The sequence below is a fragment of the Ornithorhynchus anatinus genome, chromosome 1, assembly GCF_004115215.2.
Source record: "Ornithorhynchus anatinus isolate Pmale09 chromosome 1, mOrnAna1.pri.v4, whole genome shotgun sequence".
Classification (NCBI taxonomy): domain Eukaryota; kingdom Metazoa; phylum Chordata; class Mammalia; order Monotremata; family Ornithorhynchidae; genus Ornithorhynchus; species Ornithorhynchus anatinus.
Window position 1 is genome coordinate 116,480,121 of NC_041728.1, and position 17,191 is coordinate 116,497,311.

Below are 17,191 nucleotides of genomic sequence, written 5' to 3' on the forward strand. Positions count from 1 at the left end.
GTACCAAGCCCTGTGCTAGCATAATAATATTACAAAATAGATACTGTCTCTGTCCCACATGAGACTCACAGTCCAAGGGGAAAAGGGAATGGGTCAACGGCATTCTGTTAATGTGTGTTGTGGCATCCTGTAGACTGTAAACTCGTTGTGGGCAGGGAGTATGTCTGTTCTACTGTACTCTCCCAAGCACTTAGTTCAGTGCTCTGCACACAGTAAGTGCTCAATAAATATTATCGATTGACTGACTGGGGCCATGCTAACCAAAGGCCTTTTGCAAATATCCGTTGTACCTATTGGAGAAAGTGGCCTTATAAATGGAACTTGCTGATCTAGTTATGAGAGTAATAATGGCATTTTATTGAGCAACCATTGTATACAGTTCACTATAGCAAATGATTGAGAAAGTATGAATGATGGCAAAGATGCATTTCCTTCCCACACAGGACGGCCAGGAGCTCCAAGAAGTGTACCCACCCCTCCACTTTGGAAAAAGGAAAAAAAAATAAAAGGCTTCTTTCACAAGCTTCCCCACCAGTACTTGGGACCTATTATCTATGGGGCTGCTCATCTCAGATGTCCACAAACAACATGATGAAAAAAATTTAAAAAATAAAAACTCAAGTCCTGGGGCACTTCAGAGGTAAGGAGTTCACAGATCATAGTTAATACCTGATCTCTGTGGATTGTGGATACTTGGCTCTGGGAGATGGACAGCCTGAAGAAATTCAGGCTGCACTGCCATATGATTTGCATGCTCTCCATCTTTAGAATTAGCACTGTGCAGAATGTTCACCTGAAAGAGAGAAAACGTGTGCTTGATTCAGCATGGTAAACAGGCAGCAGTGTTGTACTTTTTCAGATCTGAAATTGCATTTCAGAATCTGTACCACAGCCCATGTTTTTTCTTGGGACTGTTTCAGTGTACAGGGTATTTCTGACTAGCAGGCCCTACAAAGTTCCATTTTACACCTTCTTTGATGAAAATCACCCATCATCTTCTTCCTTGGAAATCATTACAAGTAGCAACTGTTTCCATTCTCTGAAAGTGACAACCATGCTTTTCCCCCATTATGTCCCCATCTGTTCTCCTTCTTCCCTGTTCTCAGCTTCAAAATTTCCAGATTGGTCATTTGGCCAAGAAGGCAGCTGGCTGCAAGTGCTGAGACATGGCTTCTCTGACAAACTGTGCATAGAGGAGTTAGCATATCCACAGACCAAGAATTCATTGAATTTACATCAGTCAGCGGGCACTGGCAAACACTGAGTGCCTTTCTGGTGAAAAGCCCTATCCTGGGAAATCTCTGTCCTGCTGAATTTAGGCCTCGTCCCCTGATTCAGCTTTCATAGCTGCTGTTTATAGTAAGGTAAGAGCTGCACTAATCATGTTTTTTTCTTACTAGTCCTTCCCAGTAATTTCCTCTTGCCTTCCTATGTTGGGAAGATGCTTTGCTCTGAAGCCTTTCCCTTGAAAATCACAAATTTGGGGAGCTGTTTTTTAGCTCACCCCTCTCTTTATGAAGTTTCTTTTTCCAGTGCTTACTCTTTGACCCTGAACCTATCCCTGCAGCTTCATCCCCGAGCTAAAAATGAAGGGGTTTGGGTGGAGTCATGAACCTCATGATGACTTGGCTGGAATCCAGTCATCCCTATGCAGCCGAGGTGAAGGACAAGGACCCAAGATGTGGTCATGTGTGTGTTCCTGGTTGGGCTTCTCACAGGCTTTTCATTCCCTGTGCATTTGCTTATCTTCACCCCACCCTCTTATATATGATGAGTACTCTAGACTATAAGCTCATTGTGGGCAGGGAATGTGTCTACCACCTCTGTTCATTTATTCATTCAATCATACTTATCTAGTGTTGACTGAGTGCAGAGCACTGTATTAAGTGTTTGGGAGAGTACACTATAACAATAGACACATCGCCTGCCCCTGTCTAGAGGGGGAGACAGACACTGGTGTAAAAAGATTACAGATAGGTACATAAATCTTATGGGCCTGTTGTATTCTCTCCCAAGTTGCTCAGTACAGTGATTCTCACACAGTAGGTGCTTAATATATAGTATTGACTATTTGAGACTGTTCCATCCTGCTGTTGCGGGTCTACATTTTGAGTGTTTTGTTTCTTTCTGAGCCACTAGTGTCTCCCACTGAGCCCTATGTCAATGCTCTGTCAATGGTGCAGAGATTTGCAGGAGAAAAATAAGTGCACAGCAAACTGGTTAGTTTCTTTCCAAAGACAGCATTTCCTTTTGTTATACAGTACATTAGAAGCGTGACTTTCTGAACTAATTGGAATAATGGTTAAGTCAGATAAATGAGTTTGGGTAACTCATCAGAGCCCAGATCTGTTTTGTTTTCCTCCTTTTGGGAGGATGATCTGAACAAGCCTCAGTTCAGATAAGCAGGCATTTTGGATGACCAAAGCCAGAAAGCCAGCTTTGCATTTAGCAGCAAAAGTAAATTCTCTCCCTGCAGAGAGAGAGAACAGCTCCTATCAATTCCTTAGTACCTGCCAGTGGTCTTAATTGAGGATGGGTTCTCTAGTACACAAGGCAATACACTAAGCTGTAGTTCAGCATGGCTCAGTAGAAAAAGCAGGGGCTTTGGAGTCAGAGATCATGGGTTTGAATCCCGGCTCTGCCACTTATCAGCTGTGTGACTTTGGGCAAGTCACTTGACTTCTCTGTGCCTCAGTTACCTCATCTGTAAAATGGGGATTAAGACTGTGAGCCCCACGCGGGACAACCTGATTCCCTTGTGTCTACCCCAGTGCTTAGAACAGTGCTCTGCACATAGTAAGCGCTTAACAAATACCAACATTTTTAAAAAGTGACATCAGACGGCGTGTGGCAGGGAGGTAGTACCCCCAGGCCTTCCAGCACTGGAGCAGCCGCTCTTCTTAGTAGGATGCCATGGATAGAGGTAAGCTGAGGATGTGACCATCACCTGGGGAGCAGACAAAACCCTTGTCCCCTTGCAGAGGGTGAGTGGTGGCCTCCATTAAAGCCAGGGAATGTGTCTACCAACTCTGTTATATTTTACTCTCCCAAGTGCTTGGTACAGTGCTCTGCACACAGTAAAGCACTCAATAACTATGCTTGCCATATGTTTTGAGTCCACATATTCATTCATTCAATCATAGTTATTGCGCGCTTAATGTGGGCAGAGCATTGTGCTAAGTGCTTGGAAAGTACAATTCAGCAACAAAGAGAGATGATCCCTGCCCACAGTGGGCTCACAGATACACTCCCAGTGCTTAGTGTAGTGTTCTACGCATAGTAAGCACTTATTAAATAGCAAGCTAGCACTCCATACTCACTTCATAACTTATGGCATGAAGACCAACACTATCTAGTATTGGGTGGTGCAAAAATGTTCTTCTGTCATTCATAACTTAAGTGTGGCTATTTCTCATGTTTTTTGTAGAAACAAATGAGATCCTGAAGCTCAGAGTGGTGGAATCTCTGAAACTGATAACCTGCATGGAGAAGATGATTTTACAGTGGTAGTGGTTGATTGGTCTTGCAAAGCTCCACTCTCCATGTCTCATCCCTGACAGTCCCAGGGTGTAGAACACTGTGATGTGCATACAAGCATAAGGATGACCTGAGAATGGTAGAGGCTGAGAAGGCCAAATGTAAATAGAAATATTACTGGGTAAGGTTGTTTCTTATAATACAAGCCTAGGGTTAAATTAGAACATGCTGTTTGTTCTTGATGGTCTCAAGAGCTCTTCAAATACTTTTTCTTGAAATTCAGTCCTTGCCAACACGATCAATTATCACAAATCACTTAACTTCTCTGTGCCTCAGTTTTCTGCTCTGAAAATTGTGGATTCAAAACCTGTTGTCCCTCCTACATAGACTGTGAGCCTCATGTGGTACCATATTATCTTATATCTCCCCCCGTGCTTAACCTCTTTTCCCACATTATGAATATAAACAGGCTGTGCTCAGTTCTAGTATGCAGCCATTGTGCCGGGCCAGTGAAGGTGTTCTTTCATTCACAGTTGTTTGATTGCCCTCTTCGGGTGCTTTTAATTCCCCAGACTGCAACAAACTTACTAAGCAATATTATAAGATTAACCTTTTAGACCTAGCTGTGGATTATAGATTTCAATTAACCATGGAGTGATGAAAGCTGCTACCCAATACTCCATTTTTTTTTTTAGCAAACATATATTTTGTTGCATCTGGCTGGACCTGTCCATATTTAAGAAACAAAAGGGACTCTTCTTCGCCAATTCCATGTTTGTTTCTATGGGATATTGAAGCAGAGTAGCAGAGGGTCTAAAGAATAAACCAGCCAGTTGGGGGAAGATTTACAAAGCCTAAACCTCTCTGGGAAATCAGTGATGTTACAAAGAGGAGCAGAGAGAAACTCTCTCTTGAGCCTAGTCCTTAACAGCAGAAGAGGAGGCAGTTCTCTTAGGACCATTTTTACTTTGGAGGCCTAAAAAATACTTCAGGAAAGAAAAAAAAAATGTCAGAAGGTTCTCCTGGACCCCCTAAGTAACTTGTTGTAACTCTAGAGAGTGAGGTCCTTGGGAAAAGGGAACATGCCTGCCAATTCTGTTATACTGTATTCTTCCTAGAGATTAATACAGTGTTCTGCACTCAGTAAACACTCAATAAATATCATTTCTTAATTTATTATACAACTCAAGGCCAATTTCAGCCACTAGTGAGGCTTTTGATAGCCTGAGCAAAGTTCACCCTCCCCAGTACCCAGTGATTTGCCACGGCTTAAAGAACAAAATATGGCAGGCAATGCAAGTATATCAGTCTTTGGAGGTCCACTGCAATGCTATGTCAGTGGCGTGAATCGAGTAATTCTGGCATGGGTCCTCACCCAGAATTCTGACTTCCCACTGTTGTACTTTTATTGTAGAACATCTTCTTATTCTGTAAAGGGGTGAAGATGGTAGTCCTCTTATAGACTGCAATTTTTGTTGTTGTTGAAGAGAAAGTGAGGTAAGATTAAAAAAAAATAATAGTTTAGCACCAGCAGTACTCACCTCCAGGCTAAATTCATTGCTGGTGTATCGTCCATTGAGTTCAGAACACTTGATCCTAAACTTTCTATCAGAGAGGGTCTCTGTATGCCAATTGCGATATCGAACTTGGTGCAGAACGTGTTCGTAGTTTTTCATTGTGCCCACGCCTACAGCAATTGACCAAGTTATTCAAAATTAGAATACGGAAAAAGAATGAGTCATAACTATGAACTATGCTTACCAAAAGACAGAGAATTCTCCTTCAAGAAAAAAAAAATCTTGAATCCCTATTGAAGTAAGAATTTTTTTTTGAAGGTTCACCTACAATTTAACCTTTACTAGAATTTGCAAGCAATTTTTCAACATATGTATTGCAGCAGTAAGTGGGGCCTTAATGACTGATAGTAGTACATTAACATTTTGCCCAAAGTGAAGCAGTATGGCAAAAAAGGTTTTTCTCTGATTTGGTGGGGCTCTTTCTATTTGCCCATTCGTGACTTTAAAAGAAATTAGCAGGTTGAATCTACATTGCCAGGTTTTCCCCTCTAGAGTAAGAAGTGAAAAAAGATTCATTCTGTGAGACACTTTTGCTTTATGAAATCTAACCAAGTCACATAACATTTTTGAGACAATGACTCCTCTCTGATACTGAAAAGGTGTAGTCTTTGTTAAGAAGGCAACCAATCAACACCATCTGTGTGCTAGCAGTTTCTCTCCAGATCTTCAGCTTAATTGTAATTTTCTCCAATTTATGGAGATTTGTAAAGGTGTTTTAACACTAGTGTAGGAAGACTAGCAAGAGACTTTATTCAGCTGGGTGCCGACTCCCAGGTTTTCAGCACTGAATTTTGTGATATGGTTCATCTGTCATTTTACTCTCCTCGGTAGAGAGCGGTTGAATCCATACAGTCCAAATCCTTTAGATTAAAAAAGGTGAATTTATACCTCCAAATTAGACTGAAGCGACTCCTGATCATTTAGGGGGCTTATCTAAATTGCGAGTCATCCATTCTATTTGCTTTAACTCCTATTTTGTGCCCCTTAGCAAAGAGAGAGGATGGACCTTGCATAATTAAATTTTGACTCTGGCTAGCACAGCAGGTTTGGGTGACCTGTTTAAAGAGAGAACAGGTAGAGAGAATGAAACCAGTAGCTACACTGAGATTGCTGGATTGATTGAATATGAATTGCAATGAGACTGTTCCTGAAAGAGGATTCCAGAGTCCCACAAGGTTAGCAATCTGCCCGATGCACCTAACAAATGAATGATGAAATCCACCTTAATCCTCCCTGAATCCTCAGAGTCCTCACATCCATCCAGTCATTGAGCTCTGCTGCTTCACAATTCACAGCAAAAGCCCTCCACCAAAAAAGAAATACAGAAAATTTACTTTGCCCTTACCATATATGGAATAGCCTGAGGTAGAGTTTGTGGCGTCTAGATGCTTTATATGCAGCTCGCTGTAGTCTAGTTCCAAACACTCTTGGGCTGGGTCAAGTTCTTTTTCAAGGACCAAGATATCACAGAAGTCCAAGTTGTGAAGCATTTCCTCTACTCCAATAGGCTTAGCTGCTATGCAGGGGGAGGGTGGGGGGGGGAGGGGAGAGGAAGGAAAGAAATAATATATCTTCAAATGGAGAAAATGAAATAAAGGAAAACTCAGTAGCATAATAGGTCATAATGCAGTGTGATTTGTTTTATGTCTCCCAATTTTCAGAGAGAATGGTTGAACAGTTTTAAGAATGTAAACAACCTTGAAAATGCAGGCCAGAGGGTTAGCAGTCCTTCAAAATACACTTTATCAAAAGCATTCAAGAACATGGAAGAAATATGAGGAATGTAATTGAAAATTGATCTTGAAATCAAGCTTACATGTTACTCTGTTGGGGGTTTTAACTTTTTAAGTCGGTCAGGAGGTAGCTGCTGCAGTGTATCATTCCACCTAACAAAGAGTTGGGAACTGAAAACATAAATCTTCCCTCCCACAAGTCTCTCAATTATTTCATAGCCCATAAAGAATTCCTCATGAGAATGGATGCTAGCTAGCTGAGGCCTAGGGTAATGTATGTTCCTGGCCTCGTTCATAAAATGGTTGATACCCAAGAAGGAGGAATATGTTGGTATAACCACTTCATTTCAGTCAAAATTCCTTCAAACCAGGGAGAACCCGAGAAGAATTTTTGAGGAATTGACTGTGCCACCCCTAGAAAGAAAAAGTACTTGCAAACATAGGACATTTTCCTCATCCTATACTAACCCCAGCAGCATAAGCCCAAATTGCCAAATAGAGGATCCAAATCAAAATGTTCATTCCTCCTAATTTGCAGATTCCTCTACCAAGGTTTCTGGTTCAATCTGGCTCATATCCTCAAATACCATAGTCTTCCCAAAGTCTTCTGACAATTTTATGGGAAAAGATCACCCAGCATAATATATACATAACTGTATAAGTGAAAATGATTCCCCAGTTCAATCTTATTTTCTTATACTACATGATAAGCAGGGCAGATTGGATTCTAAGGTCACTGTGAGCAGGGAATGTATCTCCCAACTCTGTTGTATTGTACTCTCCCAAGCACTTAGTACACTGCTCTGCACACAGTAAGCACTCAATACCATTGATTGATTTAATACTTAGCTGTTGAAGAATAGGGGTAGTGTTAGGCAAAATAGACTTCTTACAGAATCAACCATACAGGGAATCTGGCTCACCTAAAATGACAGATCAGTAATAACCACTTTCAAGAGATTACACAGTTGAAAGTTTGAGACAGCTGAGGATAGTTCTCAAATTGTTTCCCCTTCTCCTGTAAATTCTCACTGCTGTAAAGCTATCCGTGAATAGGTTGATATATTTTTATTATAGGCAAATGGTTTCAGACCTCCACCCTATTAATATTGCTGTACAATTAAATAATCCAAAACATTATTTAGGTGCTAAGTAAGTATTCCTATTGGAAATGAAGCAATTCAACATAACAGTGAGACACTTTCCCTGCTTGCTTCATGTTACATGGCTGAGCGAGCTATTCTAGGATGAGTTAGTTAAGTTAATAAAGTGGTTCCTAAAATGGTAGAGAAGCAGCGTGGCTCAGTGGAAAGAGCCCAGGCTTGGGAGTCAGAGGTCATGTGTTCAAATCCCGGCTCTGCCACTTGTCAGCTGTGACTGTGGGTAAGTCACTTAACTTCTCTGTGCCTCAGTTACCTCATCTGTAAAATGGGGCTTAACTGTGAGCCTCACGTGGGACAGCCTGATTACCCTGTATCTACTCCAGTGCTTAGAACAGTGCTCTGCACATAAGTGCTTAACAAATACCAACATTATTATTATTGAAAATTGAATTCCCAAACCTCTATCATCTTCCAAAGCCATGTGCTCTTCCATTTTGGTGACAGTGCTAACGATTCTGATATCAGGGAAGAGAGTCACTCCTTTTGCACTTTCAAACTGGGGAGCTGGTCGAGCAAAGTGGTCCATTCCACTTATTGTAATCTTGGGTTCGTTGGCCTGAAGAACCACTACATAGGCATCTATATCGGCGATACTAATGCAGACATCTTCCCCAAAGCACCTGCAAAAGATCCACATTGCTCATTAGTGGTGTAACTGATAGTCTGCTATTGAAGAAGACACATGAAGTTGCAATTGCAGGTACTGGGCCTTCCCTCCAAGAGGTTCATACCACTTTAAACTTTATCATCATGGCAAGTTTCTATTAAAGCTCAGCAGAAAATCAATAGTTTGTTGTTGTTAGCATACATGAATGGCAATACTCCTCAACTTTCATAAATAGTTGTGGAATAGCATAGCCTAGTGGAAAGAGCACAAGCCTGGGCTTTAGAAGAATTGTATCTTATTCTTGACTCCTCCATGTGCCTGCTGTGTGGCCTTGGACAAGTCGGTTAACTTATCTGTGTTTAGCTTCATCATCTTGAAAACAGGGATTTAATACCTGTTATCCCTCCTACTTTGACTAAGAGTCCCATGTGGGACCTGATTATCTTGTATCTACCCCAGTGCTTAGTACTCTGCTTGGCACATACAGAGCACTTAACAAATACCCTTATTATTAAATAGTTTTGGTCACAGGTTCTGGGAAATTTCAGCTTCATCCTAAATAATATATAATTGACAAAGTAGCAGAATTACAAAGACAGGCCCAGCAGCAGAAGTGGGAATATTTAGGATGTACAAAAACTGAAACATTTAATTAACTTTCAACAAATGAAGCAGTGGATGAGTTCATTAGATGGCAACTACTTCTAATGTTTCCATTACAATCACAGAGTGTCATCTAACTGGCTGAATGACTAGCTATCTTGTTACCTGTGACTCCAGAACTAGCTGTCTAATTTTAAAGTTTGCGTCTACTCAAATATCATTTAAATATATTGGATTCCAGGAGCTTCTGTTAGACATTTAGTTCAATTCTTCACTCTGCACTGGGAAACCCTGTGATAGCCACTTTCACTTGGCCCTATATTAATTAATTCATTCAATCATATTTATTGAGCACTTACTATGTGCAAAGCTCTGTACTAAGTGCTTGGGATTTACAACTTGGCAACAGATAGAGACAATTTCTGCCCAACAACGGGCTCATGGGGACGAAGAAGCCAAGAGAGTCATACTTGCCTTGTCTTCTCTTATGCCACCTAGTTGTTTTTGACCCAGACACCACCATGTACACATCTCTCCCAGAATGCCCTACTCTCCATCCACAATTATTTCAGTAGTGTATCTACATACTTTTCTTGGTAAAAATATAGAAGTGGTTTACCATTGCCTCCTTTCATGCAGTAAACCTGAGTATCTACCCTCGACTCTCTCCTGTGCTGCTGCTGCCAGCACGGGTGAGTTTTGACTTGTAGCCAATTGCCTTCCACTTGCTAGCCACCAGCCAAGCTAGGACTGGAATGGTTAGGCATCTGCTTGACTCTCCCTCCATTAGCCAAAACTGGTAGAGTACTGGAAACTCTCCAGGTGCGACCCTGACAGGGGTAAATAGCTGTGTCAATTAGAAGAACACGGGAAGAAGTAGATGGGCCAAGTAGCTAGAAACAGAGACACTCAGCCATAGGCTATTTCCTGATGATCCCTTAGTCTTTGAGGAGATTCCTGGGCTTCATTTGAAAATGAGGTGACAGTGATAGGAATGCACTGAGCAGAAGATCAAAATTTAAAGAACAGAAAAAAACTAAAGGGCTTTAGGAACCAGAGGAGTCTGACCAGGTTTCTGGAAATGCTAAAGTGACTCAGTGGGCTCTTTGAGATGGGATTTAGGGTGGATAACACCTGGTAACCATACAGATATGAACATAGAGAAATGGATTATCATAGGCAGAGGTTGTCAGAACACAACTCAGTTTTCATTTGTGCAGTGAAGATTAACCAGCAATGAGAGTTGCACACTGACATCAGAGGGAGGTAGATCTTCCATTAGCTATTTTCTTTCCAAAGTTTGGGAAGCGAGTTGGCAGCAAAGACATGTGGCTGCTTCTAACCGGTTCATTATGGCTAGTCCATCTTCAGTGGTTTTTGCTCCACTGACTTTAGCTTTATTAAGACTTGACATGGACACTTATTAACATCAAAGCACATTTATAACAAAGATATATTCCTGAATTTAGATGCTTGCTTTAGGCTCGAAGGTAGAAAATGTGAAAAAATAAAATGTAAAATTCATGAGACCTTGTAATGTGATTAAAAATGGGAAAAAGTGATTCAACCCATTTTCTTTTTGCTAGTAATAAGGTGAGTATATTTCTAAAGGACAACATCTTCCTGAGTCTTAATTGATGTTACCATATGTAAGGAAACCTTTTTTTTTCAGGGCACAATGAAAGAGAAAAGATTCCACTTTTCAATGTATCTCTGCTTAAATTGGTTCAATAGAGTTTAACTTACTGGACTTTAGATGAGACTTTCAGCCGCCGTGCACCTGCAGTAGGAAACTGTCTGGAGTTGATATATGAGACCTTTCGAAGAGCTTGATTTATATTCTCAATGTCATCTCCTTCCATGACAACAACAGACTGGGATGGGTTGAAGTGGTACTAGAGTAAATGAATATTATTTGAATAAAAACAGTACTCGCAAAATATCATTCAAGAGGTTGCAATTCAATCATTAATTTAATCATATTTATTAAGCGCTTATTGTCTGCAAAGCACTGTATTAAGCAGTTGGGAGAGTACAATACAGCAACAAAGAATCACATTATCATGCAAAGAATAGGACCTGAACTGTTTAAATGATTCAGTGTAAGAAATATACCGCATGCCTTAGTCATTCTTGTGGCCATAATTAACTGTGTAGTAAAATTGCTGTTTTTAATCTGTTCAGAATGTGTTGAATAGTTGTCTTTCTTTTTTTTTTTTAAGCTTCCAAGTATAGGTTCTTTGGTGCTTATCCTGTTAGACTGAAAACATTTTACAGACAGAGGCCATGAGAAGCAGCATGGCCAAGTATCAAGATCACAGGCCTGGAAGTCAGAATCCTAGGATTCTAACTCTGGTTCTGCCTCTTGCCCACTGTGTGTTTGTGAACGAATCACTAAAAATTCCTGTGCCTCAGTTTCTTCATCTATTAAAAAAAAGATTAAAAACCTGTTCTACTTGCCACTTGGACTGTGAGCTCCACGTGGGAGAGGGTTTATGTTCAACCTGATTATCTTGTACCTACCTCAGCCCTTAGCACAGTATTCAGGATGTAATAAGTGCTTAGCAAATATTATCATTATTAATTGTATTATTATAATCCTCATTGCTGTTATTGTTATTATTATTTCTGTCCCAACTTGGAAAACACCCCCAGAGGTGATAACCTCAGTGGGATCTCAGTCAGTACGTGTTAAGGATCAATGAACCTTGTCTCCTTCTTGCATTTTCCCTCCACTTCACTTTGCCACATTTATGCTTGCCTGCTCCAAACAAAATTACCTCAACACCAACTCCAGAGTGACCAATTGTGGTTTATTTTTCATTTATTTGATGTTCACTGGAGTAATGACAGTGAAATGCAACTTCTTCCCACATCTAAACTACAAATCAGCTACTTCTGATTTGACAAGCTGACAGGTTGAGTTATGAATTTATAACTCAGCCATTGTCCTCAGGCCCAAGTTAACCTTCCCTTATTCCCTCATATTAAAAACAACGAGGTATTACCTTGCATTTCCTGGCAGATACTAATTACAAAACTGTTCGCTGAAATATTTGATCTCGAGTGAGACTCGGAAATCTATGATTCCCTCTGACCTCTCAGGGAATCAATCAGTAGTATTCATTGAGTGCCTTCTGTGTGCTGAGCACCGTACTAAGTGCTTGGGAGAGTACATGCAACAGAATTGGTAGATGCATTCTCTGACCACAAGTAGTTTACAGTCTACTGACCCAGGAGAATCATGAGCCACGGGATTCTACCATTTGGGAGTATATCTTTGTTTCCCATCAGGAAAATACTGATGTATCAATTCAGTGAATCACCTATGGTACACAAGGAAGCAGATGATGCTCCTATATTTACATCCTAATGCTCCATATTTCTAAAAGTTGGGGAACCCTGTTTAAGAGGTCCAATGTGGAAGAGACTATTTCAAGGAAACATATAGGGGAGGTTTCCTCTGCCCTATAATCAAGTGTACCTGAAAACGTGCACCTTGTGTTAGTCTTTTCACCTCCTTGAAACCAAGAGTGAAATTAGCCCAGTAAGGGGCCAGTGACCTAGTTCAGGGAAGCGTTTAGTTTCCAGAGAGCAAACTGGACTGCTGCTAGGTAGGTTGTCAGGTGAAAATACGCTGGTCTGGGCCATTTCTGTCTTATGGAAAGAGAATAATTATTTTGATAAAAATAGCAAAAGTCCAGGCAGCATCTACAATAGCAGTCACAAAAATATGAAAATTAGGCCAGGGAAAGGGCAAGAAGTCAAAAATTGCAACATCAGGCTTCTGCGATACTATTAAGCTGGTGTCTCCTAGGCAGATGGGAGGAGGCAGTTTGATTTGAAATCCTCAGGGAACACTTGACAGTCCTGTTGACATTGCTGCATTTTTAAGTCCAAGGTAATGCAATTTTCTTTCTCAAAGCAAGTAAGTCATGTGCAAATGTATGCATCCCACGGGTATAGGTGGACACTTAAAGTGGTCTGATGGCTGGAACCAGGTGTTTCTGGACTTTGGACAGGTTGCTCTATTGATTGAATTCCTGTCCAAGGTCACTCTGCCAATGGGGTCTCTTTCCACAGAGACTTCAGCTGTCAGTCCTACAGGGAAATCCTCCATGTTGTGTCTTTCTGACTGCTTTCTATTTCCCCTCCTGCTGTCAGTCTAACTGTCAGAATGGCTCGGGAGGTGGAAATGATAGTAAGAACTTGAAAAGCCTGTCCTGACACCATTGTAATTTGAAACAGAAAATATCCTGAAATCCACGGCCTTAAGAAGAATGTTTCTCTCTGTTTCCCTGACCTATAGCTAGGCTAAAGTGGAAGAAACCTACAGGACTGAAGGCAACAGTTGGAGGTAAAACTGGAAGTACAGTAAGTAGTTCATTGGGTGAAGAAAATGTTTCTAAAATGCTTTTAAACTGCTTATACTTGGCAGGACAACAGGATGTTCTAAGTGGTCTTGTACTCAGCTCAGCATTCCACAGGAATACAAGCTGGCATCATTCAAAGCTTCTACCCTGACTTCAAAGGAGTCAGTGATGTTTCAAGATATCTGCAGAGTACTAACTCTGCTTACCTAATGGAATACAATTTATTTTAATGTCTGTCTTCCCCTTTAGATTATAATCTCCTAGAAGGGTGATGATCATGCCTACTAACTCTACCAGTAAGTGCTCAATAAATGCTACTGATTGATTGGACTATAAATGGTGTCTTGTTGAATATAATGAATTCACTCCCCTTCTTCCTTAGAGCGACCCACCACTCTATGGTGAGACTTCTGAGAGGCTTGTATTTCTCCCCAGTGTTTAGTAAAATGCTTTGCATTTTGCATGTTAGAGCAAAAGCTCTGGTCATTTAGACAAAAATGTCAAGTGGTGCTTCACCTGTAGGTTCCTAGTTCCAGCTTTTTCCCTGGGTTTTTCTGGGAAAAGGTATTCATACTTTTTTCCATGAACTAAGGATTGAAATCAACCTTATCATACCTGTTGTGCATTAAACTTGACTGTCTGATCCTGGGGATGGGCTGTTGGAAAGGTAGGGAAGTAGGCCTAGTGGCCTAAGTGGAAAGAGGACTAGCTTGGGAGTCAGAAGACCTGGGCTCTAATCCTAACTCCCCACTTGTCTTTGGTGTGACCTTGAGCAAATCACTTAATTTATATGTGCCTCATTTTCCTCACCTGTAAAATGAGACTTTAATACCTGTTCTCCCTCCTACTTAGACTTTGAGTCCCGTGTTGGGCCTGGCCTGTGTCTGACCCATCTTGTATCTACCCTAGTGCTTAATACAATGCTTGTCACAGCGTAAACACTTTACATATACTACCATCATTAGATAGCTTTGGGACTCCGTTTTCCCCATGGTGGGACCATCCTATGTTCAGAGGGGTGGCTGGTAGATACTATGCTCTGATTTAGCCAAATTCCTCAAGGTCTGGGAAAAAAAAGGCAAACCCTTCAATAGTTAAATGAGGTTAACTCATCCAGACTTCAGTGAGGAATAGGTTTCATGGCCTCCAGTTGCTGAGTTTTCCTTCCCTCTTTCTTGGCATGGCCAAAGCTGAGAACAGGGGTCAGGCATTCCCCACTAGCATCCAAATGGGAGTTCAGTTAACTCTTTCCTGAGCCCAAATAGAAGGGAAAGAAGGTGGGTGAGTAGGGAGGGAAGAGCTCATCAAAACAAACAAACAATATTTCCCCTCCAATTTGTGTCACGCCAAACAATTTGAAGCACATCTGGTGAAAAGTACACTGAACATCATATCCATTCAATTGTCTTGAAAACATTATCTGTTTTTAAAAAAGAGGGTTGTTCTTGAATTTGTGACCTGGAAATTTTTAGTGGCTGTGAAACACCTGTAACCTCTTAATTTCTAGTGGAGATCCTGGAAATAATGGAAACATTTGTCCTGGCAGTGTCACAGTTCCTCTCCTGTTCTTCTTTTTCTTTGCATGAGTTTATGGGAAATTACATTGCTTCTGGGCATACATTTGTACTATGTGTACTCTACCTTGTGCTCTTCACTTCATAAATCAGCCCTAAATTTTATCAAAGATGATGTCAGTTCATCCCTCACCTTTATTCCTTGGCCAAGACTCTCAAGAGAATTAATATCCAAGCCTTCCTTGCAGGCCTGCAAACAGGAAATCACTTTCTGACTCTCAATTTTGCCTGGACGGATAGTGAGGCTAGCAAGGCTGCCGTGAAAATACTGAGCAAATCTGGGTTTCGTGACTTCACCTCCTAGGAGAAAGGAAACACTTGGTAATAACCTTCAGTGACATGAAAAGAAAGATCATCTAAGAGCAACCATTTCTCAATCCAAACACACTCCACATCGCAAGGCATTCAGTTCTTTAAAAACCTAGTAGATTCACCTTCCCAGCTGTTAGCCCAGTGGATGGAATTTTAATTAGGGCATGTTTTATGCATGACGACACGGTGGCACAATCAACAGTGCTATGTTTAAGGGTCTTGTCAGTATTTCCATTATTATAAACCTCTCATTCTGGGGATCTATAAATCAGCAAAACAAATGTACTCTGAGTTTTAACTGGGCCAAGACGGGTGCAAGAAGTGTCTGCAGAAACACATTATTCTTTCAGATCAGACAGACATTATGGCATCTTAGCTGCAATCTGGGAAAGAACTGCAGGAGACACATCCATAGAGGCACAGTGAAATCATGAAAGAAGTGGCTCTTTTGGAGAAGCAGCAGCATGGCATAGTGGAAAGAGCTCGGGCTTGAGAGTCAGAGGTCATGGGTTCTAATGCTGGCTCAGCCACTTGTCAGCTGGGTGACTTTGGGCAAGTCGCTTAACTTCATCCGTGCCTCAGTTACCTCATCTGTAAAACAGGGATTAAGACTGCAGGCCCCACGTGGGACAACCTGATAACTTTGTATATATCCCAGCGCTTATAACAGTGCTTGGCACACAGTAAGCACTTAACAAATACTATCATTATCATTATTATTAAAGAAGATCAGGAGACAAAAAGGTAAAAGTGAATCAAGTGCCAGGCAACTCACACAGACAGGAGAGCAGAACCAGGATTGAAGTCTTGTCTGACCTTTGCAGGCACATGTACTTCCTTGAAGGTGAACTTCACCATTTTCAGTGTCATCTTAGAGCATGAAGGACTATTATACCTATATATCTAGCCCCAAATCCTACAGGAGCTGGATAGGTGAGGTGAGGAAGCAAAGATTCCCTGGTATCCTTCTCCTACTGACCAAAGAACTAAAGGTTTATGTATACATGAAGGACTATTTTATATATTATATATATTCTTATGTTTAAATCACTATATAATAATAATAATGGTATGTGTTAAGTGCTTACTATATACCAAGAACTGTTCTAAGCGTTGGGGTAGATACAAGGTAAGCAGGTTGTCCTACATGAGGCTCAGTCTTAATCCCCATTTTACAGATAAGGTTACTGAGGCACATTGAAGTTAAGTGACTTGCCCAATATCACACAGCAGACAAGTGGCAGAGCTGGGATTAGAACCCATGACCTCTGACTCCTAAGCCTAGGCTCTTTCCACTAAGCCATAGTGCTTCTCTAAAATCACTAACAGATTAGTCAGCTTGTATTTTCTTGAATACCACCATCATAGTTTGGCTAATGCCTTCTTGTACCAAAGATTAAAACAGATTTGATAGCAAAAACAGCATAGGCAAGGCAAAATCTCACATGGTTAGATTCCCACTTTCATTGTTCAAGGATGTTAGAACATAGGAAAGATGCACTCCTTTCCCCTTCATATCCAAATTGTAAAGTCCTACCACCAGTTGCATCCCTGTTTCCTCGAGGAATAGACAAGGTGAGAGTAATAATAATACTGATATAATAATAATGATAATAATAACTGGTATTTGTTAAGAACTTACTATGTACCACTATACTAAGTCCTGGGGTAGATACAAGGTAATTTAATTGGTCACAGCCCCTGTCCCACATAGGACTCACAGTCCTAATCCTCGTTTTCCAGATGAGGGAACTGAGGGAGAGAGAAGTCAA

The 17,191-nt window shown here is 41.0% G+C and overlaps 1 protein-coding gene and 1 non-coding gene across 2 annotated transcripts in view; both read right to left on the reverse strand.

Moving 5' to 3' along the window:
- The window catches only part of CLSTN2 (calsyntenin 2), a 586,341-nt gene that overhangs the window by 7,766 nt on the left and 561,384 nt on the right, over positions 1 to 17,191 (reverse strand). The window contains exons 10-15 of the mRNA XM_039914124.1: positions 15,241 to 15,407; positions 10,907 to 11,055; positions 8,350 to 8,570; positions 6,400 to 6,570; positions 5,019 to 5,164; positions 670 to 793 (exon numbers count right to left, since the gene is read on the reverse strand). Coding sequence (XP_039770058.1) covers positions 670 to 793; positions 5,019 to 5,164; positions 6,400 to 6,570; positions 8,350 to 8,570; positions 10,907 to 11,055; positions 15,241 to 15,407 — 978 coding nt within the window. The remainder of the gene's footprint in view (positions 1 to 669; positions 794 to 5,018; positions 5,165 to 6,399; positions 6,571 to 8,349; positions 8,571 to 10,906; positions 11,056 to 15,240; positions 15,408 to 17,191) is intronic.
- Positions 9,863 to 10,000, reverse strand: LOC114816491. The gene has a single exon (XR_003764273.1). It is a non-coding gene; the product is annotated as a small nucleolar RNA SNORA7 (small nucleolar RNA).